Source organism: Aythya ferina (assembly GCF_964211825.1).
Source record: "Aythya ferina genome assembly, chromosome: 14".
NCBI lineage: Eukaryota > Metazoa > Chordata > Aves > Anseriformes > Anatidae > Aythya > Aythya ferina.
The window spans coordinates 2,342,663-2,369,468 of NC_140312.1; the positions used below are offsets into that span (position 1 = coordinate 2,342,663).

At 41.5% G+C, this 26,806-nt stretch overlaps 1 protein-coding gene and 1 long non-coding RNA gene across 3 annotated transcripts in view; one reads left to right on the forward strand and one right to left on the reverse strand.

The window, feature by feature from the left end:
* The window catches only part of FSTL4 (follistatin like 4), a 368,576-nt gene that overhangs the window by 26,276 nt on the left and 315,494 nt on the right, over nt 1–26,806 (reverse strand). For both annotated transcript variants that reach the window (XM_084535690.1, XM_084535689.1), the window contains exons 7-8: nt 14,377–14,543; nt 1,266–1,386 (exon numbers count right to left, since the gene is read on the reverse strand). In XM_084535690.1, coding sequence (XP_084391816.1) covers nt 1,266–1,386; nt 14,377–14,543 — 288 coding nt within the window. The remainder of the gene's footprint in view (nt 1–1,265; nt 1,387–14,376; nt 14,544–26,806) is intronic.
* On the forward strand, nt 19,066–23,483 carry LOC311444486. Its single transcript, XR_014697901.1, has 2 exons — nt 19,066–19,124; nt 21,511–23,483. It is a non-coding gene; the product is annotated as an uncharacterized lncRNA (long non-coding RNA).

Consider the following 26,806-nt stretch of genomic DNA (forward strand, 5'->3'; position numbering starts at 1 on the left):
ACATCTACAGGGAGAACGAAATAATAATTTTCCTAATAATGCATCTCCGGTAATAAAGTTGTTGAATTTTCTTGTAAAACGCAGTATGTTCAGGCCAGAATACTGCAATATCTATTCATGAAGGTGTCCCCTGTTACAGAGGTACTGCTGGTTGTGTCAGCACACCGGGTTCAAAGAGACCTGCAGCACAGGAGGATGGGGAGCACAGCTGGTGCAGAGGGAATTGGACAGGGAGCAGTATCGATTTGGAAAAGGATTTACATTTTTTTTCAAGTGCCTGAAGTAAAGATAGATTTGGATGTGCAGCAGAGTTGGATTCTCCACGGGCTTGTCCCTCAAGCTCCCATTCTCACCCCAGCAAAGGGGCGTGAGCTTGCTGCCATTTGGTGTCCGGTTCGCACAGGAGGAATTGACGGTGCCAGATACAAAGTGGGAAAATCAATCATGTCCAGAGGGTTGGGATTATCTGCTCCTTTTAAACAATGTGGGCAGCGAGGTGCCTTTTGAGACACACACATCTATCTCCTCAGCCCCTCTGATGCTCCTGGCTCAAAGCCCCCAGTGCTCCATATGGCACAGAACGCCAGTTTAAGCTAAGGTCATCTCCAACTATATCTGACTGAGTTGGAGGTCAAAGGAAAGATAGTGAACGCCAGAATAAAAGTTCCACCAGGCTCAAACGTGGTCCAGGGACGCAGGTGAATGAGGATGCTGGAATATGGCCCGGGTGATTCTCTCACTCGTAAAACAGTTTGCCCTCATTTTGCAAGCCAGTGGGCCATATCTGCAAGCTGATGTAAATGGCCCTCAGTCGAACCAAGCTGTCTAGAGCCAGGTAATAATCTGGTATATAGCTACAAGTTGGATAGCTAGTTTTGGAAACACAGCGCTGTATTTAAATATCCTGGGCTGTTTCATGCAACAGAAATTATTTTCTGGAAGATGAAATTATCGAAGCAACAATTCTGTTGACAAAAGTAGTCATTAGTTTAAGAGAGGCTCTGAAACACTGCTTGTTGCTCTCTGGAAACTGTAAAACAAGCTGTCAATATCTGCTAAAGCCCAGGTAATTATACATATGTCCCCCTGTGCTACATTTTTTGATTGCCTGTGTGATGGCACGAGTGAGAAGCCACTAGCTGCGTTTGCTCTCACACAAAGCCAATTTGGTGCTAGCTTTTCCTGTCTTTGTGCGAATGAGATTAGCACGCAACTTTGCTTACAGGAACATTTTCAGTGGATTGTCATATATGCCATTTACTAACCATTCACCTGAAGGATGTGGGTCTGATACAGCTCTTCATAGCCGTAGGCATGACAGGTGTAATTGCCCATGTGAATAGTCGTTACCTTGGTGATGTAGAGGGAATCGTCTTCTCCAAAATCCTGCATGTAACAAAAGACAGGAAAGGAGCCTTATTATTTAGTAAAAATATTTTAAACACCACATGAAGGGAGGTCACCTGTTCAGTGGTTTTGATAGTATCACAGCTTGGGAACACAGCTTGAATTTTGAGCAGCGAGTTTTGAAGTTCATAAATCAACACGCAGGAGAAAACGAGCGGCAATTTCAGAGCAAGGCAAAGTAACTCATCTGAGAATACGAACTTTTGTGCTGGTTGTTAACAAGGTGCTCTTTGCACATAAAAAGATGGCAATCTCCAGCTGTTTAATTTATGGGGAAATTTAATATCTACCCATTAACCTCAGCTGCCTAAAACATTAACTTCTGGGTGGGTTCAAGTTTCCTTTATCTATGCTGCTTCTTAGAAAACGCGCGGTAACCTTGAGACTTGACGAGAAAACTGAAACTGTCAGCAAAGACAACATCCTCGGCAGGAGACAGGGAAGAAGACAAAAAGCTTTCTTTTAAGGAAATTTACTTCAAATCAGCCTGCTTTGATCTGTAGCTGGTTGACGAGGATCTTTCTTTTTCCCCCCTTCATTTATTTACCCATATCTGCTCCTGCATGACACTTTTTGATTATAGGCGGGGAGGATGTAAGTTGTTAGTGGGGTTTTGGCACTGAATATTTTGCACAACTGCTCTGTTTAGAAATATATTTCAAATTCCAGTTAACAGAAGCGCAGCACTGGTGGGTATACAAAGCAGCTTTTCTTGTTACCCCATTAACATTCAGACTTCTGCAGCTCCAAAATGTTTACACTTCTGTGCAAACCCGGAAGGATACATTTAAAAAAGCAGTTAATGAGCTTAAAGTATGTTTTTTCCTTAATTAGCTCCATGTGTGAAGCATGTTAAATCAAATTCTTTGCAGAATTTCACTGCAAAAATATGGTAAAAATCAATTTATGATCAGGGTGGCAGGAAGCCAGTGCAACAGGGTGAGTGTTGGAGATGCAGGAAGGCAGAGTTGTGCTGCTCGTGAAAGCTGAAAACTCCCAGCCAACATCTTCCACCGTGACGTGACCGAACTGATCAGGACGGACAGCATGAAACAGGAATGCAAACCTGCTCTGCTGGCTGAGACCCAGCACCTTGGGTCCCCATTTCTATGTGATGGAGAAAGGGAACCTGTGCCCAGGTTCACAGATCACAAACGAGACTTGTTTGATTATTGAAAAGTTTTTTTCTGAAACAAAACCATTTGGGGCGCCTTATACCTCACACTTTCTGCCTCTTCAGGGTGCACCTGCTTTGCAGTTTGGAGCTCTCCTTTCCAACCAGGACACTGAGGACGTTTCTGAGGGAAGCTGTGATCCTGCCGCAGACTTGCAAAGCCAGCTGGCAGCCCCGAAGGAAAAGTACAAAGCGGCCCATCTTCTGCAGGATGGGATTGATCTGGCACTGCTTCTGCTGGCTCTTGAATCTTCTCCTATAACTTGTGTCTGGCACCAGAGGAACCTCTTCATGCCTCTTGTCTCCTTGACAGGCCAGCGCCGTCAGGGCAATGAGAAGTTTGGGGACTTTCCTATTTTTAGACATGTTAGATGGGCAGACTGAGAGTAAGCCCTGAGGAATAGAGTTTACAGGCAGGACAACAGGTTCACTCTTCCCAAAGCACAAACTTTGACCCAAGAGGGACAGAAATAACCAACTGGTATCCGCTATCTGCTACCCTGTTGCTCTGACAGCACAACAAAGCACAAATGTGTACAATTACCAATGAGAGTAAATCCACAGATGTTCCTGAAATTCATTATCTGTCATCAAAAGCATCTCAGTGGCAGGCAGACCGAGCATCTAGACTGTGGGATGAGCTGGTTAAACTAAACAATCCATTATTGCAAATATCTACTCAAAAATTCCCATTCAAGCATTTGCCTTATTTTCTGGTCAGCTAGATCGTTCCTGCTGGAAAGCAAAGACGCGTGAATGACTGCAAATAGCAGAGATATCACCCCTGTTCAAATGGTATTTACATGAGATGGAGAAAACGCTTGCAGTGGAGGGGACTTAATAACAGTTTTTAAAGTTAATCCCAAAGCAACTCAAACTGAGTTTAGATCAATAAAAGCAGGATGGCTACTTTTATGGAATGATTTATAAGGAGATGTGGAAAAACAGGACAATAAAATCTTTTCTGTTTTAAGTGTGTTGCTTCCTTTAAGTTATCTCAGAAAAAATATTATGAATGCTTGGTTTGTGCTCTGTAATTGTCTTTTTATGGACAATCTGTTTTTTCCAATGCATACAAATGTATTAATATAAGTAAAGACCCTTGCAAAAACAAACTGATGCAAGATTGCAGTATTACTCTCTTCCTCTCCAAATGCATTTTTCTTGTAAAGAGAAGCTTTTATTGGCAAAAGCATGGTTTATGACTTTTAAAAACTATTTTCTGACTTCCAGCACTTAAAAAAAGGTTATCAAATATGATTTAGGCAACGCTATCATTTACGTCAGGCACAGAAGGAAAATATCGGCCCCGTATTAGCACTTGCACACACACAGTAAATTCACACTGAGTACAACATTATTAAGAATCACCGGCACTAGAGGTGGGATGGAAAAAGTGGTTATTAAATTCAGGTTCAATACTTATCCCTTTGTTGCTACAAAAGGAATACTGAATTCTGTAACAAATTAATGACTCTTCCTGCGCGTTTATTTATTGCAGCTTACAGTTTCTCTTTGTGTTTCCCTGTGGATATAATTAGTGCATTAGGGTTTCACGGCTACATTTTATATATATGCACGCATTCTTATGCACAAACACCTCCCATATATATCTTATAAAGGCACACCGGGGAGTGTTGTAACACCCCAAGCCCTAAAGCATGAGGACAGGGAAGCCGTCAGTTCCCCAGGAGCCTCCTTCAATCCTTTGTTTCTCACCTCTGGGGGTCCCACAGCAGGCAGGGGCCACCCCATGCGGGCAGTGGGCACCCTGGTGCTCCTGGGGGATATTTGGGTGCATCTCCTGCTGCTGTGCAAGCTCATGGGGCCAGCTAGCACTGGCAGGGCGCTCAGCAGCTGTCTCAGCATGCGGGGAAGTGGTCCTCAGCTGGGAGTAGCACAGCGGAGCTAGAGGCAATTTTACCAAGCTGAGAAGGTTGTGCAGGTCTGTGAGGACTTTTCTCCCCTCAGAAACATACACTGTGCAAGTGAGAGCTCTTTGAATAAAAGTTCTCAGAAACTGCTTAGCATGAAACATTTTTAGAGTCATGTTATGAACTTGCTCCATTCATCCATCCATCCATCCATCCATCCATCCATCCATCCATCCATCCATCCATCCATCCATCCATCCATCCATCCAAACACACTCACGTAAACTTCCCTGGGGAGAACTGGCAGGGGAAAGTATGGGCAGGCCGTAGGGAATGGGAAGAATTCATATTTAACAAGGGCAATGGAAACATTTTTGTGTGCTTCGACGTTTTCAGATGGCTTTTGCTTGCAAAGGCAGGTTTCCAAGTCACTACAAGCCTGAAAACAGTCAAAAGGAACCATAAACATCTATAAAAATGATGTACCGTGCAATTTTTCTCTCCCTAGAGCTACCACACCTTTCAAAGCCGAGTATCTCAGCGCTGCCCAGGAGTCGCAGCGCTGTGCACCCCTGGGAGCTGGGACTGCCCTACACCTAACCCCAACATGCAAAACGATGAACTGTGGAGAGATCTTTATGCATAGTATCACGGCAAAGGATTAGGAGCCAGGAGAAAGGCAAAGAAGTCACTTCTGGGGCATGTTTTCCCTCCTTTAATGCTGAAGGTGAATTTTCTTGTGAAGGGGAAGAAACAGAAATGATGAAAATGTATGAACAAGAGACAGATACCCTTCTAAGAGCTACAACCAGCCGAGCCTTGCATCAAAGCAGCCAGATAAGGATAAGGTGTTCATCACCTCTGTTTTATGAATTTCATTATAAAATAACACTACATGTTCTGTTTTTTAAAAAAAAAATATATCAAAAAAAAAAATCAGCAAGCTGTGCTTATAATTTCTCATAATTGATAAGGTCAACTAGTGACAGATGATAAATTGACTTCTCCAGCAGTTTGTCTCATGTTTTCTCTCCCTTTTTGGAATAAAAAGTTCTCTGCCCTTCATGAGTTTCTTTTATGTCTTGCAGCTACCCTTCAAATAAAGGACTGATTAAGTGATCTTAGGATATGTTTGAACTTTTCGAGATTAAAAAAAGCCACATCATCCTGCATTTTAAATTGATAACCGCTCAGTAATCTAACAAAAAAAAAAGTCACCACTGCACACACTCCATTTCAAAAAATAACAAAGCAGATCCTAGAAAATGGATATGTACTTTTTTCTATTGTATTTCCTTTCCATCACTACTGATTACCCAAGGCATCGGTCTCTCCAAACAGAAGATTTTTCATATTTATTTATCCCATTCCTCCCTTCTAATGCATTCCCTGGTCATGCAATCTGCTGCAGCTCGGAGACACCGCGCTTAGAAATGTGTAAAACATTGCATATTGCTTGTAAATCTAGTTCCCATTCTGTCTCAAGTGAAATCCAATATGCAACTGTAACGCCACAAATCTCCTGCCCTGACACCTGGGGACACGGAGAGCAGAGAGGGAGCGAACACGGAGCTGGGCCTGCCGAGCCCCGCGGCTGCCTGGGGAGCACGGGAGGTGCTGGAGGGTGCTGCCACTGGCATCTGCATTTTTGCCCTTTTCTGACTCTTTTTCAAGAGGTCTTAACGGGTCTTGGGGTTGTTCCAACACAGAGGGGAAACGTATATAAAACACTTGAAAATTTTGGCAAAGAGGAAGTGCTGTTTTCCAGGAAATCTTAGTTTAAAGAGGAATTGGCATAGAGTAGATTCAGGTTTCTTACTTTTTTAGGGTAACTTCCATTTTTTTGAAGGAAAAAAACACACACGCACAAAAAAAAGAAAACAACAACAACAAAAAAAAAACCAACACAACAAAACTTGCTTTACAGCTATACTTGGTCAGAAGGAACAAAACCTGACGAGCTCCCCTGCTCTCCAGCTGTCCCCAAGCCCTGACGCACAGCAGACAGCAGCACGGCACCACAGGGTGGATATGCCCTGCAGAGCAACCGCTGCCCACCCCATGGGGTTTTAAACATACACGGTGTCCACCCACCCCAATCACACACCAAATGCACCCGATAAATTTGAAACCGGACAGCACCTTATAGACATTGAACACCTTTTCAAACATTTTCCCCATCAGACTCTTCTGGGAGAGTCCCAGAGACGGCTGACATTCCCTCACCAAATCGACTTCTAAGTATTTATATTGGAAGGAAAGGCAGAAGAAACAGCTCGCTGACTGATCTATCCTCTTAGGAGAATCCCACTGTTTGCTCATATTTCTTCTTAAATAATTTGTACTTTTCTTTCCCTTTTAAATACCTCTCTTCCAGCACTTCCCACTCAGCCCAAGGAAGCCGGGAGCCTTCCCCATGCACTTTTGGTACGTGCTTCAGCCAAAACCAGTTCCTGGCACTGGGGCTCACTGGTGGCACTGGTTTTCCACTAGAGGGAAATCAACGCCGTCACAATTTCATAACAGACAACACAGTGATGAAAATCTGTTAACCAGTTCACTTTAAAAAAGCCTGCCTGATGCTCAGAGTCTTGCTCTGACAATGTTTACAGGACTTCAAAACAAAATGTACCCAAGCATTTAATGAGATGATTATTATGCAAAATCTACAACAATGGCTATCACTTTGAAAGTGATTTCTCCACACTAATCAAATGTCTCTGATCTTTTTTACAATAGATTCATGAGTGATTCATATAAAAATAATAAAAACTAAATTAGTCATGGGCTCTTAAATCACTTTCTTTGGTGCTCTTAATAATTCATTTCCAGAGACAAGCTGAGAACTTATGCTTCATTAATATTATTTGTTCTTGGCTTTACACATGCTATCTTATACTTTAGTAATCTACACGGAGAAAAATTCAGCCTTAAGCATATGCAAGAAAACTATTGCAAACACAGCCTGATGGGGTATTAATTTATCTGTTCTTGTTTTTCTGCTCAAAGAATTTAGAACATAAGACTTTGCTGGAGAGCCAAAAAAGTTTTTGGCGTGAATATATGGAAACGGTCTTTTAAAATAGTCGTATGATTATAGTACAGATAAAAATGGATGTATTTTATATCCTGAGAAACTCATGAGTCAGTATGATGAGGAAAATCCACAGTAGGTCTTCCTGCTGGAGCTGTTGGTGGAAGGGAGGAACGAGCATCCCAGGGATTCAGTGAAATGTTTCTATTAATTGGATCCACTGGACATTTCAGAGAAAAGCAAAGATTATGACTGAACAGGTAAGTAACAATCTTGGGAGAAATTGATATTCATAAACTCCAGCTTTCTCCTTACAGTACCAAGGCAGGGATTCGTGGATTTTGGTCAGTGATTCCACCAGTCAGGGCAGGTACTGGAGAGTACAAGAGATATCGAAGAGCCCTGATTCTTCTCACTCTCAAATTTCCTCTAAAGCATGTTTGTAAGCATGCCAGCCTAGTTACCTCAATACTTCACAGCAGATGGTTTTAATAGGCTCAATCCTTTTTTCCTTCTCATTTTTAGAAGATTCACGCTGTATTTATAGTTCTCCTTTTCTGTTATAACACCCAGACTGAGCGTACGCAACGCATCTAGAGGAGAACGAGATCTGACATCTCACATTTCACAGGGTTTGTGACCTACACGCCTGTAAAAAATGCAAGCAAAACAAAACCACCCCAGGCTGTGAAGGGTAACGTCTTCCTCCACAAAAATATGAAGTTTAGGAAAATGAAGCCTTATACACGACTGGGTATTTAGGACCAGGTGATCAGCCGTATAGTCTCCATTAAAGTATTGATGCATTTGCAGAGATCACCTACAGACTTTGGACTGTGACCCAAAATAAGCTATTCCACTGAAGGCACCTGGTGCATACCAGTTCTGTAGTCTTTACTATAGAAAAGTGAGAGATTATATATTCCAAACATACTGTCAGCATTAATTTTCCACTTAACCTCTATTTTAGAGCCTGCAAAAACCTAAGATATTATAAACACTGTGCAATTTCTTAAACTTTGATTTGAAGGAGAAAAACTTGGCTTTAAATACGCAACTTCCTGTAATTTACTCACATCACTGTATTAGTGCAGCATCTAGGATGACACAGGGTTTGATCATTTTAATAGCTTCATTTCTATTAGCAGGATATTAAATGGGGTTATTCACACCTGATCTTTTTGTGATCTTTTTATTATTTAACAATGGAACTACATTAAAAGCACTAACAGGAATTTATCTCCTTCAGGCAGCCTGTTCTAATGAGAACCCTAATCCAGGTGACTCGTACTTGTAAGATTGGCCATTTTTCTTGGTCTCCAAATATTACACATGGAAAATGGACGTTAACATGAATATGGAGTTGGACTCGATGGTCCTTATGGGTCCCTTCCAGTTTCTATGATTCTATGTATGAAAGGTGCATCGAAGCAGCTAGGCACAGATCTTGCATGAGCCATGAGATACACAAGGAGACAAATCTTCCTGGGCATGCAGGGAGATGTGGATTATGAGCAATAAACGATTTAGAGAAGTCTATGTCCCCACGGGTTGACTTGTGCGAGCTCCATATGCTTTGTGCACCATGGACCTGACTGCTCTCTGCTGCACAGGTTTGCAGATTGGGATTCAGCTGGAGCAAGGCACACGGATCTGTATGAGGAGGCGGAGAACCTGTTTTGAAAAGAGAATCACTGCTTTTCCTCTAAGCAGTGAATTACGTCTCTGAGTTAAGCCTATGTATCTCAGGTGTCTCTGAGGTCCTGGGTGATGACAGGAACTGCAGCAGCAAAATCCACACTGTTTTCATGCTGCATTAACAGAGGCTGGATGGCTGAAGGTGAGAGCAAAGGTCTCTCTAATATTCTCTGCTCATGATCTTCTAGATCCCTGTTATATCCCACATTATCTACCTATTTTTCAGTTGGAATCCTGCTTTATTTAATCTCTCTGTTCAGAGCTGCTTCTGTATATACCTCATCTTTGTTCCCCTTCTTTGCTTCTATTATAACCTTGTTGAGATGGGACGACTGGGACTGCACATAATATTCACCATGATGTGTATCAGGGATATCCTCTGGCACAATAGTGTTGTCTGCTTAGTTCTCTGATACTTTCCCAAAAAGCCCAACTGTCTTATTTGTTAGAGATATTTCATCATCCAGCACGGTCCTCCCCAGGCTGAGTCATGCCCCCATACCCATGTTTTTCACAGTTGATTAATAAAAATAGCCTCTATAATAGAAAACTGAATATGCATGAAGTTGATACGAGGGAGAAGCATTCAAGACTTACTTGAGAATTTGGCATGGGGACTTCTTACTGAGCGTTTCTCATTGCACTTTCTGCAAGATGAGCTAACTGAGGCACACAGCTGGCAACAGTACATTAAATAATAAAGCAAATGATAAGCTGCATTTTGTTAGCCCCCGGGAGTATGCTTTTTAAGCACAATTATTGATTTTTCATCAAACAAAGAGAATGACAAGCAATGAACTAGCTGCAAAGCACTCTCACTTCCCTACCTTCATTCACTGGTGTGCTTTTCACAGGATGGGAGCTGGCTGTGGAGTCTTGCATTTGCTCCTAGACGAGTTTGTAATTTTTTATTTTTATTTTTGGAGAGAAAGGGCATATGATCCTAACTGGCATCCACAGAAATGAAGAAACCTATACTTTAATGATGTGTAATGAAAAGCATATTTTTGAATTAACGATCTAATGCAGATTTGAGCTCCACTGTACAGATTACTATGAAAGGAATAATGAAACATACTCATGAATATATGTTATAGCTACCTGCATTATACTTGGTAATTCACCAAATTCTTATCTACTTAAATTCTGCAACATTTGTTTTTGTATGATAATATTCTTTTATCTGTTGTTTGTGTATGTTTTCATCATGCTTCTGTAGAATCAGCTTTTGTTTACAAATTTTGTTTATAAATTTATGTATTTTTGTCTAGAGATGATGTCAAATCATGTGAAACAATACTCTATAAATACTGTCTAAACACATTTGACTCCATGAGGAGTGTTTTATATTTTGAAATTGAGGAATGCTTTCATAATCACAGATTTGGTTAAACATACTGCTTGTTCCCAGGAGGCAGAAGTATATTATTTTGAAAGATGACATAGTTTAACCACTTTGCTATTTGTAGTCAAACATCAGTTTATAGTTACAATTATAGTACAATCTCACCTGGTTCAGCTACATCGCAGTTATTTTCTTCATGAGAAAAGTTGATGTGACTTTTTTAAAGTACAGCACCAAAGGCACTTAAAATGGAAAAATAATCTGGATGGGTAATGTATGGATAAAAATATCTTTATGCTAAAAGCAATCTTAAACGTTTGCAAGAAAAATCATTTAATTACATGTACCATTAAGATGGCTCTTTTGTAATAGCTATGTGACAACTCATTAATGCATTTCTTCACAGACAAATTATTAATATGTAGCTTATGAAAGCTTCTGATTAAAAGAGCAATGGAAAGTTACTAATATTTTGTTGCCAATCAAGATATCTCATAAAATTGATTTAAGTAAAGCACATAAACAACCAGGCTTTATAGTAATCTTCAGCCTCTCAGTTCTGTGTATATTTAGGATTATCTAGGTTTTTGTTGACTTTGTCACTTCTAGTATTAATTTGGAATACTGTCAACCTTCTCATAGCACTTTTGTCAAGAATCTGGAGAGAATAAAGCCACAAAGGACTTCTCAGTGGTTCCTTTCCTCTGCTGCACTCACACCTTCTTAGAAGAATTCTGTTTTATTTTATTTATTTATTTTTTTCAGAGTTGGGTTTATATTTTCATCTGATTTCCCGAATTAGCATTTAGAAGAGAAGCAGTTTAATTGAAATATAATACAAGGATTTTTCCAAGTGTGTGAATATCCTGTAGGTTTGTATGTGATTACCACTGTGCCAGGAGCAGGGAGGATTTTCTTGAAGTTAAAAAGGTACAATTAATCTCCTGTTGCACTTCCAATTAGCCAAATTGCTAAGCTTATTGTGAAAAGCAGAAATGCAATTGAGTTTCTGCTTGAGGCATACTAAAAGAAAACTGAAGTAATTTAATTAACCGACTTCAAGTATATTAAGGAGCACACTGCCTTTACTTTCCTGCTGTCAGTGCCTTTAAGTAGATTATTGTTTAATGTGAGTTTCTGCACCCACAAGAGGCTGCCACCCATCCTGACCTGTGCCAATGAATGTGTGTGGCTGTACTTATTTCCACATCACAAACCTCAGAGCAAATGTTGTGGCTCCGTCCTTGCTACACACAAGAATCAACCCCAAGCAGAGGCATGTTCCCACTTTGAAGGCTCCTAACAAGTGCTGCAGACGTGCAGGTGCCCCTCCTTGGTAGCCAGAGAGAGGACACACCTGAGCTTGAGTCCTACAGGGAAATAAAGAACCACAATCCCCAAATTGCATCACCTCAAATAACTCGACCAGCATACAGATGGTGGTGATATATAAGGAACATAAAAAGCTTTACAGTTTAATTAAAGATGGAAAAGGTGCTGAGGTGTTTATTAGATAAAAAAAATGTTGATGTGCAATAGCACCAGGTGTTATATGACAAGGTGAAAGAGATCATAAACTGACACATGAAACATTAAAATTGAGGCATAAATCCTGGTTTTCCTCTTTGTAAGTCTCAAAGTGCTCTTCTGATATATTATCAGCGAAACTAGTTCAAACAGACCAAAAAGTGATGGGATATATATATATATATATATATATTTACTGCTGAGTTCTGTGGGACTGTCCAAGGTGTGAGTAATCATTCAGGATCCAGTTATATACAAGGACATAACTTTTTCTCTTAACATTGAATAACAAATGCAAAAGAGAATTACTTGTACGTAAACCAGAAATCCACCTGGGCCAGCACTAAATTCAGGAGGAACTAGGACCTGAAAATCTACTGCTCACGATCCTAACTAAAACAGTTGGAGTTACAAACGAAGCCTCAGAGCCGCGTGCTGCCCTTCAGGGATGTGTTTGTGCTCCAATTCCCAGATTGTCATTTTGTGTTCCAGTCACACATCAACTACTGATGCTCCTTTAAGATCAATGTGGTCATAAACAGAATTTCATAAAGATGATACAAATGTGTGAAATTTTCATTATTTTCTGGTTAAAAAATTCTGTTACTGCTCTTTCAGATTTCAGACCTGATGACTCTCCACAGCTCCAGCCCTATCTGGGACCCAGGGACAAACCTGAGCCTATAAATACAGCGTCTCAGATCGACCGAGTGAACAACACTGCTGAAAGAAAAGGCCTTTTCTAGACTCTGATCACACAAAGCTGTTGAATTTACTTATTATAGATTAAACTAAGCACGCTGGCAGCATGTGTAATCTTTACTCAGCTTAATCTGTGTCGAAGAATAGATCTGTTTTGAAGAATGTCTGAACAGGACAGTAAGCTGTCAGGTCACCCATCTGCATGTTTCCCTCTGCCACTCTCCCACTACAGCAGGGAATGCCTGATTTTGCGCATCGTATCTTGGCTGGTTTCCATGCATTCAGAGTGACCTCAAAGTCATTATTCTAACCCTGGCACTGACAGATAGCTATAAGAAATCTGGTCAGGTACACAAGCTGTGGGCTGCCTGGGCAATCCTGTGCATCCTTGTTACTGTTCCTTTCTAGACCTGTACCAATTCTGTAGCAGCTCGTTTACTGGTTTCACGTTGGATTTCAATGTCATGCTCCAAATGGCAACATAAAGTGCATTTGAAAAAGGTAATCCTTGCTTTGATGAAAAAAAATGAAGTTTAGATTGCTACAGTTACTGAATTTGTGTGTACAGTAGTCACCTATACACAGTGTGCACTATTTTCCTACTAAAGCAGAGTTAACAAATAATGCACTAAGTTGCAGTGCATATTTCTGTCTTGTATGCTCTAATTTTCATGTATTAATGCAGAAGAGTAAAACAAAGACTTTTCACATTTCAGCAGTCCTGAATACACAACAATTTAGGGAGCTACAGTATTGACTGTAACAACTCCGAACTGAGTGGTTATCAAATTAACAAGAGCTGAACAAAAATATAAATCAACTCTTTCTGTAGTGTAATTAAAATAAAAACTGATTTACTGTGTACTTTAATGCAAAGAGAAATGAAATACAGACCATATTTTTTACACTACTTTCCACTCTCTCCATAATTAAATGTTATTAAATAAATGAGTAAGTTTATATGATTATTCAGGTATTGTCTTTACTACAAACTATGGCTCATACATCAGACCAGTGCTGCGAATTAAAAAAGAGATTCATCTCCCTTCCTGTGAAGGTACCACCACACCCTGCTGAATTATCCCATATTTTAAACTGCTCATCAGAAATACTAGCTGATAAGTGAGAGCTGAGAACAGACTGAAAGGCAAGTGGAAGAGGAGGACAGAGATTTATTTGATTTAGATAGAGGAGAGATTTCACTGCCAGCCATAAATGTGTTGTTTCATGCTCTTGATGAACCTGGTTCTTTTACTAGGAATGAGGCACCTGAGATGTTAATGGTTTGGAGAGCTCCTTTCCCCAGTTTTGGGGCTGCTGTCTGTGGACCTTTGGTTGCACCAAACTGATCAAGCAACAAAGGATGAAGTATCAGTGCTAGGCAAATGCTGGGTTATTGCAGTACTGAGTTTTAATTTCGCAATAACATATTCCAAGCACCCAAGCTCTCAGCTGTTTTGCTTTTATTCCTTCGACATTCACATAAAAACAAAATTATCATGCCAGCTTCCAGTTTTCCACAATAATAATAATGAGATAAAACTTGTTCCCTTAAAACTATCATCTGTTAAATGAAGTCGTATCCAAGCCCTAAAACCAGTAATGGAGGACTTACGTTGATATCCTCTAGGTCGAGGAAGTTGAGGATGATGCCGTTGCGTTTCCAGATGATGGGGGGCCGCAGCGCCCCACGGATGCCGCACGTCAGAATGGTGCTCAGGCCAACCGTGATGGTGGTAACGCTGATTTTCTGGTCCTCCGGCAGGCTAAGCCGAACCACCTCTGCAAAGGCAACAAAACAGGAATAATACGAAATAGTACCATTTTTATCATTTCGAGTTACAGCTCGGGATGTGATTTTGCCTGAAGAGTTAACAGCTTTGGTGGGAAAATCCTGCACCCTGTGCAGTCTCCACTATGTAAACGCACCGAATAAAAATAAAAACCAACGTCCACTTTTGCAAAGATCCCTTTCCATCCTTTCATACGCTCTACTTGAAAAATTGCTTTAACAACTCTCGAGTAGCAATTCTGTTAAATTTGTTTGCTAAAATATTTGGTCCCTTTCAGTAGCCTTGGGCAGCCCGGTAGGACTCACTTCAAGGCACCTATCTATCAAGTGCCTATAGACACCTCGTTCAAAACTGGCTCATACAGCAGTACCCAAACAGCTCAGCATCCTTTCTCCTCCAGCTTCCACCCAAGCTAGAAGTCAATGCCATGTGCCACAACCCATACTCACTACTGGAGGTCTGAGGCTGACTTTGGGCTGCAAAGATCAATACAACATTGCACGTCGTGTCTGCCAGCCGTTAGCTGTTCTCCTACTTAATATTCCCAATGCCACTTTAGAAACAGCACAAGGTGTTGAAAATAAACAGTCGCTATAGTATTGATAAAGGATTGATTGAAAATAGGCATGTTCGACCAACCTATGGCTATTATTTGGGCTGTGGTGGTTCCTTGCATGGAACAAGAAGAGGGTCTGATGCAGGCCATCAAACGATTTCTGCCCCTGAAATGTTAAAATCTAAAAGGAGTAATAGAGGAGGACTGGGAAGAGGAGAACATCACCTGGCCAAGAGAGACACATCATTAAACATCGCCCTGGGGAGCTGCTGGACGAGGAGGCCCCAGACTGCAGCCAGAGGGGGTTAAAACACCCCGACACCTTCATCCACCTGCCTGCAGCACGTAAAAACATATAGGTACTAATAACACTGCTATTTTCTGCATAAAAGAAATCTCCTTTTTATGAATAAAATATTTGGAGTATACTTGACAGGATACAAAACTGATAATTACAAAAATATGTAGCATGGAGTAGGGCTAATGAGGACCATCTTTTCTTGAGGAGAAATGAAATAGAGGGTCATTCATTTACAAGAATTGTTTTTTCATCTTACTGCTGCTTTCCTCAATTCCCCGTGCTGTTTCTCACACTGCCTGGCACATGCTGGGCTCCCATCAGCTCCCTCTTCAGCAACTTTTTTTGAGTGTTTTGTTACGGGAGAATTTAAGGCTTCCCTCCATCCTCCAAGTGATAACTAAGAGGCTTTGATTTTTCATTTAAAAAGCACAGTAATGAAAAATGTATTTACTTTTACTTAAGAAGACACCTTGTGTAGTTGCCACTCTTAGATGAACTGTATCAGGACAAGAGGTGACTTTTTACAATAAAGAACGTATTTAGTGTAGATTACTTTAATAAAAACACACTCCTCTCCTGAACATTGTGTTTGAAGGCATCTTATGACTAGCACATTAAGTTCCAAAAGTCTTTCTATTAGCAAAGGATTATTTTGTGTTGTTTTAGCCATAGCTTTATTGCTACACTAGAAAAGATTCATTTATGCAACCAGATGCCTTGGGATGGAAACAGAGATGCCCTGGGAGGATACAAGGGCTGTGCTCTTCTGTTTAAAAACACAAATCTTATTAAAAAAATCAGAATCTTGTACTTAAGCTATAGACCTCAAACACACTGATGCTAATTGGACTATGTGTACGAATTATTCAAGTCACCATAATGATTTTGTGTAGAATCCTCTAGATTACGTATTGAACTGCGCATTTTAGTTTTTAAAAATCTTTACGAGATAAAAGGATTTTTACTACACCCATAAAACCGAATAGAACAAATGGGTAATATTCACAAAGCGTGCTCACTTGCAGAACACAGGTTGGAATGGAATTTGATCCTAAAACTGAGCAATTTTGAGTTCATTTGGAAATTCTGCAGGATGGTGCATATACAATACTTTTGTATATATTCAATAGATTCAACCAGTATCAATCCTAGCTTCTCATATTTATCAAGTCACATCAAACCCAGTAGTCTGCTTTGGGATTTCAGTAGAAGCAAATTCTCATCCCAGTCCAATGAGAAAGACAAAAGGGGTGTCACCAACCGATCTGCCACCAAGAGGGGAACGGGATGCTATCACTTTTGACTTGATCAAGACAGGGGTAATGCCTTTCTAATAATCACCTTTAAGAAGAAACAGATGTAACTGTGTTTCCGTGCATCAGAGGTCCTGAAATAATCTTTCATCAGGTATTTTGCAAAATACAGAACTAAATCAAGGTCAACAAAAGGTGGCCAGGACACTGCAAACTCTTTGGTGATGGCAGCAGCCCAGTCCTGAAACCTGTGCAGCTCCAGGGACAAGGCAGTGCCATTGTCAGCCTTCTCCGACCAGGGGGATGCATGTCCTGGCCAGGGACAGAAGGTGATGAGGAGGAAGGATCGCTCTGTCCTGCTTCTTCTGCCTTTTCTCTCTGCTGTTAAATTCAGCCCCAGAGAGGCCACGAAGCAGCAGGGACTTTGAACTGCCCCAGGTGCTGCTATTCTGATGTTCTTACGTTAAATCTCTTGCAATACCAAGTCCCACGGTGACATATGGAAGATCGTGAAGTCTTACTAATTCCTTTTCTTGTTAAAAATGTCAAGATATTGTCGAACATTTTCTTCTGCTCCTCCTCCTCTCCAATTTTGCTTCTTAAGGTGCTAAGGCAGGAGTTGCACTGCACCTTTGCAAGCTCTGCATACTAATGCGAGCAGGTATTACTTGTTGTGCTGTTTTATCATGGAAATCTTTTCTCTGCTGTCATTTGCAGCCCGCCAAAGGCAATCATAATTTCACAATGAAGACATGTATAATTGAGGTCATTATAGGGAGCAACCTGGAATGAGCATCTATGGAGAAAAACTCATTGATTTAGCGTGGCGTAGAGATAATTTACATAGTAAATGTCAGTTGCCTGCCTGCCTTTGCTCATGCTATACTACGCAGAAAAAGATTTCACTTTTTTTTTTTTTTTAAGTGTTTCATATCATTAATTAGATCTTTTCACTTAAATCTAAAGAAAATATATTTTTAATACATCGTTACCACCTTTAATCGTTGTTACATTTGTTCACAGATGTCTTGTCCTGCTAAAACAGAATACGGGACAAATGACTTTATTGCTTAGATTTTGCTGAGGGGACAAGGAAATAATTTTTAATACTATAACTAGCTGTTAGGTGGTGTACAAAGCACCAAAAAATAGCACTGTTTGAAGCAGTGAATGAAAGAACTTACTCCAAAGAAAGTCTCAAGCACAGATTCTCTCTCACCCCCAAATTAACTCTCCTGAGCAGAGACCTTTTGCTTGTGAACTGAAGCATGGACAGTGCAGCCCTAAATACATCGTGTTTCTCCAGCAATGGTACAAGTCAGGATTGATTTAATGGCATGCAAACTTCTGCCTCCCCTCAATTCCCCAAGTCCTGCAGCTGTGTTTAGGCGCTGCATTGCATTAGTAATTCTGTTTATTGTCTTGTGGCCCAATATTGCAGCCCGAAGGTCAATGGTGATTTTAGCATTTGTTTCAATAGGCAGAAGTCTTCTCTATCTGAGTACACTCTCAGGTGAGGAGCTGACTGAATCAAAAAAATCAAAACAATTAATGGATAAGAGGATAAAGCACAATACACCTTTTTTTTTTTTTTTTTTTTTTTTTTTCCCCCAAATAATTTTGATGAGAAGTATTTGGCTTTGCATAGAGAGGGGAGATCAGTTTTAGACTTTCTTAAAACTGAGCTAATTGCAGCTAATGGATTTTAAAATGTGTTGCATGGGAGATGCATTATAAACACACAGATGTACATGAGATTTATCCAGCCAAAAAGACTCCAGCTCGGGGTGATACTGTTTGGGATGGGATGTGGTCAACTAATTAGTCACTGCAGAAATTAAGGGCAGTTCACAGTGGGCCTGAATCAGGAAAGCACTGCATAACACACTCATAAATTACTCATATTAGCATTAGTGATTTAGTTTCTACCCAGTCCATAGACTGAAGAAACGAATTAATAAAACTGTCACCACACAAATCACCCTGGGTTCGTGTGCCTGTGCAAACCCATCACACCGGCCGTTCTCAGGACTAGCTCCAGAAGAAATGTTGCCATGTTAACACAGTTTGCTGGTTATTAAGGTTTGACAAGCCAGTCTTCTCCAGCAGTATTTACGGCCTTCTCACCTTTCCGCAGTCAGTGAAGAATTATCCATCACTCAACCCCAGAAGAGAACTCCATTTTCTGAACACCAGCCTTGGATTACAGGAAAGCCAGTCATGCTACTCAAATGTTTATGTTATTAATTAACAACATTAGAGCCGTTAATGAACGTGATTAAAGTTGTTCACAATTAATTAACCCAGAGAATTCCTACAGCTCCCACGTTAGTTCAGAGCAGGTGATGGGGATGAGTCTTGGCTTTATAACCTGTGAGAAGCAGCCCCATGAGCTGGCTCTGCCTCTGGTGGGAGCCCTGCTATGGGATGCTTCAAGAGTTTGGTTTCCCAGGAAAAGAGGTACCACAATGCAGCCTTCCTCTAAGGCTTATACACTTAATTAATGTGAATACTAAAATGATTTCCAAAGCTAAGGAGAAATGTTCATACCTCAGCTTTATTTTGTAACTGTAATAATTCAAGTTCTTAATGTAATTTATAAATCCTCAGGACCTTGGGCATGCTACTTCAGGAAGTATTTTATTGTAAATTCTCCACTAAATTAGTAATGCTGTTTTCTAAGTCATAAAAAGGCATAATTATATGGCTTGCAGCATGAAAGAATTAAGTTCTTCGAGCCCTCTTCTGTCATTACTCATGAAGGCCACAGGCTAGGACTCCCTGAGGCAGGTCCCAACCTGGCAGTGAAAGCCTAAAACCTGTCTTGTTACAGAACTCAGCATAAATACATGCAAATCTTCAGCCATCTCCAGCCCTGGTGCTGGAGGACAAGACCCTGTCTCACATCCCTGTCAAGGTTGGACAACTTTTCTAGCCTGTGTGAGTCTGAACTGGTGAAGGGTGAGCTGTGTTCCCAGTCGTTGCATTTGAGAGCTACCAAGGGTGTTTCTTGCCCAGCCCTGGGAGAAGGAATTCAGAGCATTCCCTCAAACCATCATGCATATTGAAAAAATAAAAACAAAAAAAGCTCAGCTTTGACATATGAATTTGTATCGAGCACATTTGCAGAGCTAGTAAGCTTGCAAAAAATCCTTCTTACTGACTTTGAACCAAACGCAGTTTCTTTGCATGCTGTACTCTAAAGATCAAATTCTTTTCTTTCTGAAGAAAGGAAACAACACGCTTCCCACTGTAAAATCCCATCCCTGCCCTCCTGTTACTAATCAGAGAACATTCAGTTTGTGCAGAAAGGGATAATTCATTCATTCTTGAAAGTACATGAATAAATATAAGTTGCTCAGTGCTTAATTATCTAATCTCCTGAGGGTGATAAGTGATAGATTCATTATGTAAATAGTCATAAGTAGTCTATTTTAGAGAATAGTTTACATAAATGCATTTGTTTTTATTTTAAATTCCTATTTCCCACAGATTGAGAGCAATGTTGATATGATTAATTTTTGATAAAACATTCCCATGTTGTGTCAACAATGTCCTGCCTACACTGTAACAGCCTTGCATTTTCCCAGTCAATTTATTAATTTGAAAAGCAAAATTGCTAATGGTCTAATAGGCTCTCATAATTACTTCTGGTAGTCATGACTGTTAAACACTTGACTCAAAAGATTTGCTTATCTTTTTAAGAAGAGTCAAAAATACACAAGAGTTTCCTGCGCTACCTCTCTCCAAATAACTACCGAGGAGAAGTATTAAAATTTTCCACTGAATGCACAGGAAAAAGGAACATTATGGTTTGGGGATGGGGAGGAGTTTCAGCTGCTTTCTGTAGTTTTGCACTCTCTACTCTGCCTTTCTGGAATTGAAAGAAATAATTAGTAGCATCAGTGGTTTTACCACCACAGAAGCAATAGCTGTTTTCTTTTCTTTTCTTTTCTTTTTCTTTTGAAGTATCAGCATTTTTAGGAGCTTAAAAGTTTTTTTCCAGTTCTTGATAGATTTCTTAGACTCAAAATAGGGGATTTTTTAGAGTGGGCAGGTTCTTTCAAACCAATGAAACTTTTGAGAGCAGCTGCTATCTGTATTTAAAGCATGGTGTTTCAGAGGTCCAAAAACATATGAAACTACTAAACTTTCTTTTTTTGAACTTCTATAAGTTACAGTAGCTGAACTGATTTATACCTGATTTAAGGCAGAAAAAGATAGCTTCTGGTAGAGGATATGGCATGCCAAGTTTCTCCCTGGAGTGAATTTTTATGGCTGCTCTATAAACCCCCAGGGTTTATCATGGAAATGCTGTCAGACCATTAAGTACAGCATGACTTGTGGGAACCACCACTGTAATGTGTACGTAAATTACTTTGGAAATAGAGACGAGTCAGGCCACAGGGTATTTGGGGTTCAAGAAGCATTCACATGTAGTTTAAAACCACTGAGACATCAGAAATGGCTGCAGTGAACAGCTCCAATCTTGCACTCTCCATTCATTTCGCTTTGAGTTTGGGGCCAGCAATATGCAATGAATGTGATAAACTGAAAAATGCATGAACCAGGAAACAAGGAGCCCAGAAAAAAGGCTCATACTTCTTCTAAGCCCTAGATTAAGGGTTTCTAAAAAAATCCCAAGCATTTAAAATGAGGTGTATTTATTTCTTTCATATTCCCATATTTACTGCGTTCATAAACAACCAAATCAGCGATACCACACATCTCAAGTTGTAAATAAGCATTAGTAATACTTTTCATGGTGCTTTCATTGCTTGTTGTATGGATGACTGCAAATTTAGCTGTGGTGATTATATGGGTTTTGTATTTTTTCTGACTGCAGCTACGCTCAGGATACTTAAGAAATGCACAGACTCTGCTCTTCCAGGCTCATGCCATCCCAACTCGAGCTATTTCATCCCTCTCCTTCTGCTTCCACCCCAGCCACTGCCCATTTGGGTTCTGCCTCATTAAAGTCAGAGTCCACTCTCTCCCCTGGGGCTTCTGGTGATTTTCCTCACAAACAGCGTCCCAGCTCCCAGGTCAGCGGAATAAAACCTGAGCACATTTCATTCCTAAATTAGGGTTACATAAGTAGGGGGAAAACGATGCAATCAGAAGTGAGTGATGAGAAGGCAGAGCCACCTATTTCTGCCATGCACCCCGGGTGGATGAGGGACTTGCACCGTGATGTATGGAAATGCCACCACCCAGGCTGCAGAGCAGAATTAGTGACATGAAGACTCAACTGCTCTGGGCTGAGCTGAATGTGGGTCTTGAGGAAGCATTTCTCCATGTTGCGGTGTTGGTGTTGCCAGTTCCAACTTGGAGAGTGAGGCTCCAGACTGATTTGATGTGATTTGACATATAGCTCTGCAGCTGGCATGAACGGTGCAAATACGGCTGTGAGGATCTTCCACCACCTCCCTGCCCATCCTTCCAGGGACATGGTAATTTCCCCTGGTGCTTGGGTGTTTTCACCAGGATCCTTGCTGAACCTTAGTGCACAAAACCAGCTTCTGCCTTCCCCCTGTGCTCTCCTTCACCCCTGCAGAAAGCTGCTCAGTGGCCAAGAAAGCAGCTGGCAGTGCTGTGCAGAAAGGAAGGCTGGGGGAACAGGGCCCTTCAAGTTCTGAATGTCTGCTTTGTCTGAGCTATTTGCTTATTTCTCTGTTAAGGAGGTATTTTCCTTTTGTGCTAAACGTGACCAAGGAGCTCCTGGTTGCTGCAAGGCTCCTTGTTGGCTCTGCAGCTCCGGTGAAATGGGTACGGAGCGCTGGGAGGGCTCGGCCCGGCCAAGCAAGGGTACAGCAAGGTTGTGCAGCAGCAGCACTCACCCAGATAACATCTCGTATTTTAAAAATAAATCAGCTGATAAAAATTTCTGCATCAGCGCTCCCATATATGTCCTTCCCATACTGCAAATGCAAAGTTTAGGAGAAAGTCAGAAATGCGAAGATGGGACAGCAGCTATTTGGAAAGAGGCAGGTAATTAATTAACACTCCCTTCTGGTGAGGAGGGGGAACGAAACCAAAGAGCAAAGACCAGCACCTGAAGAAAATCCCCTGCTTCATGTTATCAGCACATCTTCTGTTGCAGGCAGGTTTTCTCTCGGTTAAGCCCTTCCAAGCCAGATCTCCTGCAGTTCAGAGGCTTTTAACAACCGCGCGGAAAGGGCTGGGCCATTCACCGGCGCTCCTGCGTGAGGCCTGGCGGGCAGCGGGGACTTTCTACACAATTTTGAATCAGCATTTCAAAGCTCGGCGTTTCTGTGGGTTTAGGCTCCACAGGGAATTACAGGACGGACAACAAAAGGCTGAGAAGGGACCGGCAGGGAAGTGGTAAGTACAGGCTTCCCAGAGCTGCTGTGGCCGAGTGGAAACCTCTGCAGAGAGCTTCAGAGATGGGGACGAGAGTGGGAAAGCAGAGTCCTTCCCAGAAAGGGAGTGCCCCCTGCTCTGCCTCAGTTTCCCCCATGGAACAACCCTCTCTGAGCCACCCTACAACTAACCCGTTTGAAAAGGCTTCTCCACGACCGTGGTGACAGAAGCCACACAAACACCCGCAAGCATGTCGTGTCTGTGGATTTCTCATTAAAAATCCTCAGAGGTTCACAGATAAAATCCACACATAAAACTGAAATTTAATTACACAAAAGTACTTTGAAGCAGAGATTTGCAGTAACTGCTGTGGGAAACTTAAATTCCAGTACCACGAGAATGATAAATGTTGTATCACTGAAAGTAACAGGAAAAACAAATCATCTAAGCTATCATATTAAAAGGCATATTGAAAAGCGAGATATGCCAGCAAAACCCAGTGTGGCCAGTCATTCTTTGCGTACCGACCAACGTTAGCATCTCGAAACTTTTAAATCTTCAAAGCAGGATGATTTATGGCAGCTGTTCCTTATCACTCAGGCTTGGAAGTGCTGTGGCACCAGAGCAGCCGGGCTGTGAGGGGAACACGGCCGGGCTGCGCCATGGGGCCGGGCCCTCCTCAGCCCTGTCAGCACCCGCTGCTTTAGAGCGGACTAGGCTTATTTAGAAAGCAGTTATTCAATATTTTGTTATCTTATATCCCCAACCTTATTTTCAACTATTCATCCTTTGCTCTGACAGCTGAAATGATTTGTTTGTCTGTGGATTTTCCTGTAACACCCTTCACTGTTAAATTCACTTCAGAAATGCTCATGAGCACCTCTGGTGTGTTTGAGCCACCAGGCCTGCTCCTGCCCCTTCCCCGCTGACCACACCAGCCTGAGGTAAATGTGGCTTTAGTCATCTGTTCCAAACCGATGGTATATAAAAAATGGGCACGTTTCCATTCCTCCTTCCTATTTTTGAGTTGTTCCCTTCTCAGCTTCTACCAACCGTGTCTCACGGTCTCTGTACGTGCTGTGAAGTGGCTCTGTGCTGCCTCCCTGTACAGGTACTGTACCACAGAGGCTTCCCTTGTAGTCACTGAATATCATCTTGGATATCACCATTTTGGTGCCAGTTGCTAAATACTGACCTTTCAGGCTGCTTGCAGCAGGTACATGCCTTCTTTACATGTAATGGTCACAAACTTGAATCAGCTTGATAAACTCAACCTTTGAGGAATGCATGTTGCGTTATATATAATTAATTATTTCTGGTTAAGTCTCTAACATAAATACAAACACAATCATTAAACATATATTTCATTTACAGCAGCCTAGAAGAAACTGAGTGGACCAAGTGAAAGCTTGTTTAATGCTAAATTATTTGCCAGCGTAGCAGCCATATGCCAAGTGCCACAAATAACAATATTCATCACATCAAGTGTCTGGGGATACTTTCTTTTAAGATCTTTAGCACAGCACTCATCACGAATATCATCAACCAGATGCTCTGTTTTTCCAAGACACAATTCACTCCTAATGTGAAGAAAAAAACAAACCCACTTGGAGTGTGTTTTGTCCCTGAAAGATGGCAGTACGACTGTGACAGGCTCAGCCAGTGGATCTGCTCACTGCTCAGAAGGCTGCAACTCATTGCTAGGGAACAAATCTTACCGATGTAGTGACTTGAACTCTTACTACGGAGTTACTGACTGAATTGGGATGGCTTGTTTGCACCTGGCCTGTCTGGGAAGGGCTCGTCCTGACACTCAGATTGCAAACCCACGTGCTGCTGTTTACAAAACATGTAAACACCATTTTTTCCATCACATTGTGCACACAGGTACACGCAGTCCTCGACCTCTCTGCACAGTGGCTAGGTTGCCATGTCAGAGTGCTGAAGTAACCAACAGAAAACACTTAGAGGGAAAGAGGTCTTGGCCTGGCAATGGGGAAACACAATCACAGAAGTGGTTAAAGCGGTGTCCTTCTTTTATCTGTTTTTCCCCAAGCAGCAGCCTTCCTTGCCAGTTCTAGCCAGTCAGTATGAGTATTAACAAGATCTGTGGTTGGTTTGTACTCGTCAGTATATATTATCCATTGTGTACATCGTGGCTTTGATAATGAAATGATTTTCACAAACATAACATGACGTTCACTCACTAAGATACAACACATACCTGCAGGGCATTTGGTGAAAAGCTTTCTGCAGTACTTTAATTGATGTATAGTCCTCTGCAGCTTATATTCATTCAAAGCCATCTCAATCCTACATTTTTAATTGGCTCAACTATGTTACTATTAATTTGGGTAAACAATTAATGTTAATTTACAGAGCTATCAGTCAGTTAGTCCTAATGCTGTTGCAGCAGTAGACTTGATGTCTGACAAGGTTTGGTTTAGATTTGTCACGTACTAGTGAGGCACAGCATACCAAAAGGGCCCAGCTACGATCAGGGATTCCTGTTGCAAAGCTTTGTTCAAACGTAAACTAAAAGCAGCTTATGCCCTAGAGAGCTGCAATGGAAATATGCAATAATGACAGGAGACAGCACGGGAAACCAAGGCACGGTTAAACAAAATGACTCGTGTCAAGCACTGCCAGACACGTCTCCACACTTCTGGGCAATACTGCTAAAAACCACCAAAACATCATAAATTACTGATGTGAAGGATTGTTCCTCTCTTGTCCCTGAATTCTGGTGCTTGCAGTACGGTGCCTGACTCCACTACAGGTACTTGGGATTTCTCTGGCTCTGGCAAGTCCCCAGCTCCATGAGTGAGTGTTTCTGGCAGTCATTAATCCTAGGTGGAGGGGATTTAACAAGCATTAGCTAAATTATCCTATTTGAGCCAGGTGACATGAATGCTCTTTCATTTGTCTTACAGTTATGCTTTGTCTTTTGCCAAACCTCTAATTTCTGTCTTTTCTACAATTTTTCCCTTCCCTTCACTAAGGCTACATCAAGCAATGCAGCACAATGCCAACACTGGGGGAACTGAGAGGATTAGCTCTGATACTATAAAAAAGGGCACCCCACAAGTGAAAATCAGGGCATCATAGAATGATTTGTGTTGGAAGGGACCTTTAAAGATTATCTAGTCCAATACCCCTGCCATGGGCAAGGACATCTTTCACTAGATCAGGTTGTTCAAAATGCCTCCAGCTAGTGCCAAAGTCAGAAGATGCTGCTCTTTGAGTCCAGGTCAGATAAAAGAGGACAGCAAATGTCCACCCCCTTTTTAAGGTGCTCAACGCTGCCGCAAGCAAGGCAAATCTCACCTCCCAGCACCATCAACAAAAACTTTTCAGTAAAACCTCTTCAGACCCTCTGCAGAGCAGTGGCTGGTTGGCCCATTGCGAGGGCTGTGGGCAATGCTGGATGAACTTTGCTGGATAGGTGGGAGCAGAGGTACAGGTCAGGCCCTCTGAAATCATCCCTGCTCTTCTGCCTTTGGCTGCCCTCCTGCTGCAAGCTTCCAACTGTACCTGACCACGAAGTACAGCAACAGTGTCCCAGGGTGCACACCAAGGACTGACTTGCACAGGCACCCTCGTTCTTTGTCCCAAATTAAAGCACGTCTATGCCCGTAATTTTAACCCACACCCTCCGAAGCCATAGTGATTTCATTATACTCCATGCACTGCAAATCATTAACTCTCAGTATAAATCAAGAACCATGCTTATTTAAGAAACGTCAAGGATGAAGTACTGAAGTCAGGGACATATTGTGAAAAAAGGCTCTTAATGATTCAGAGTAATATATTTCAGA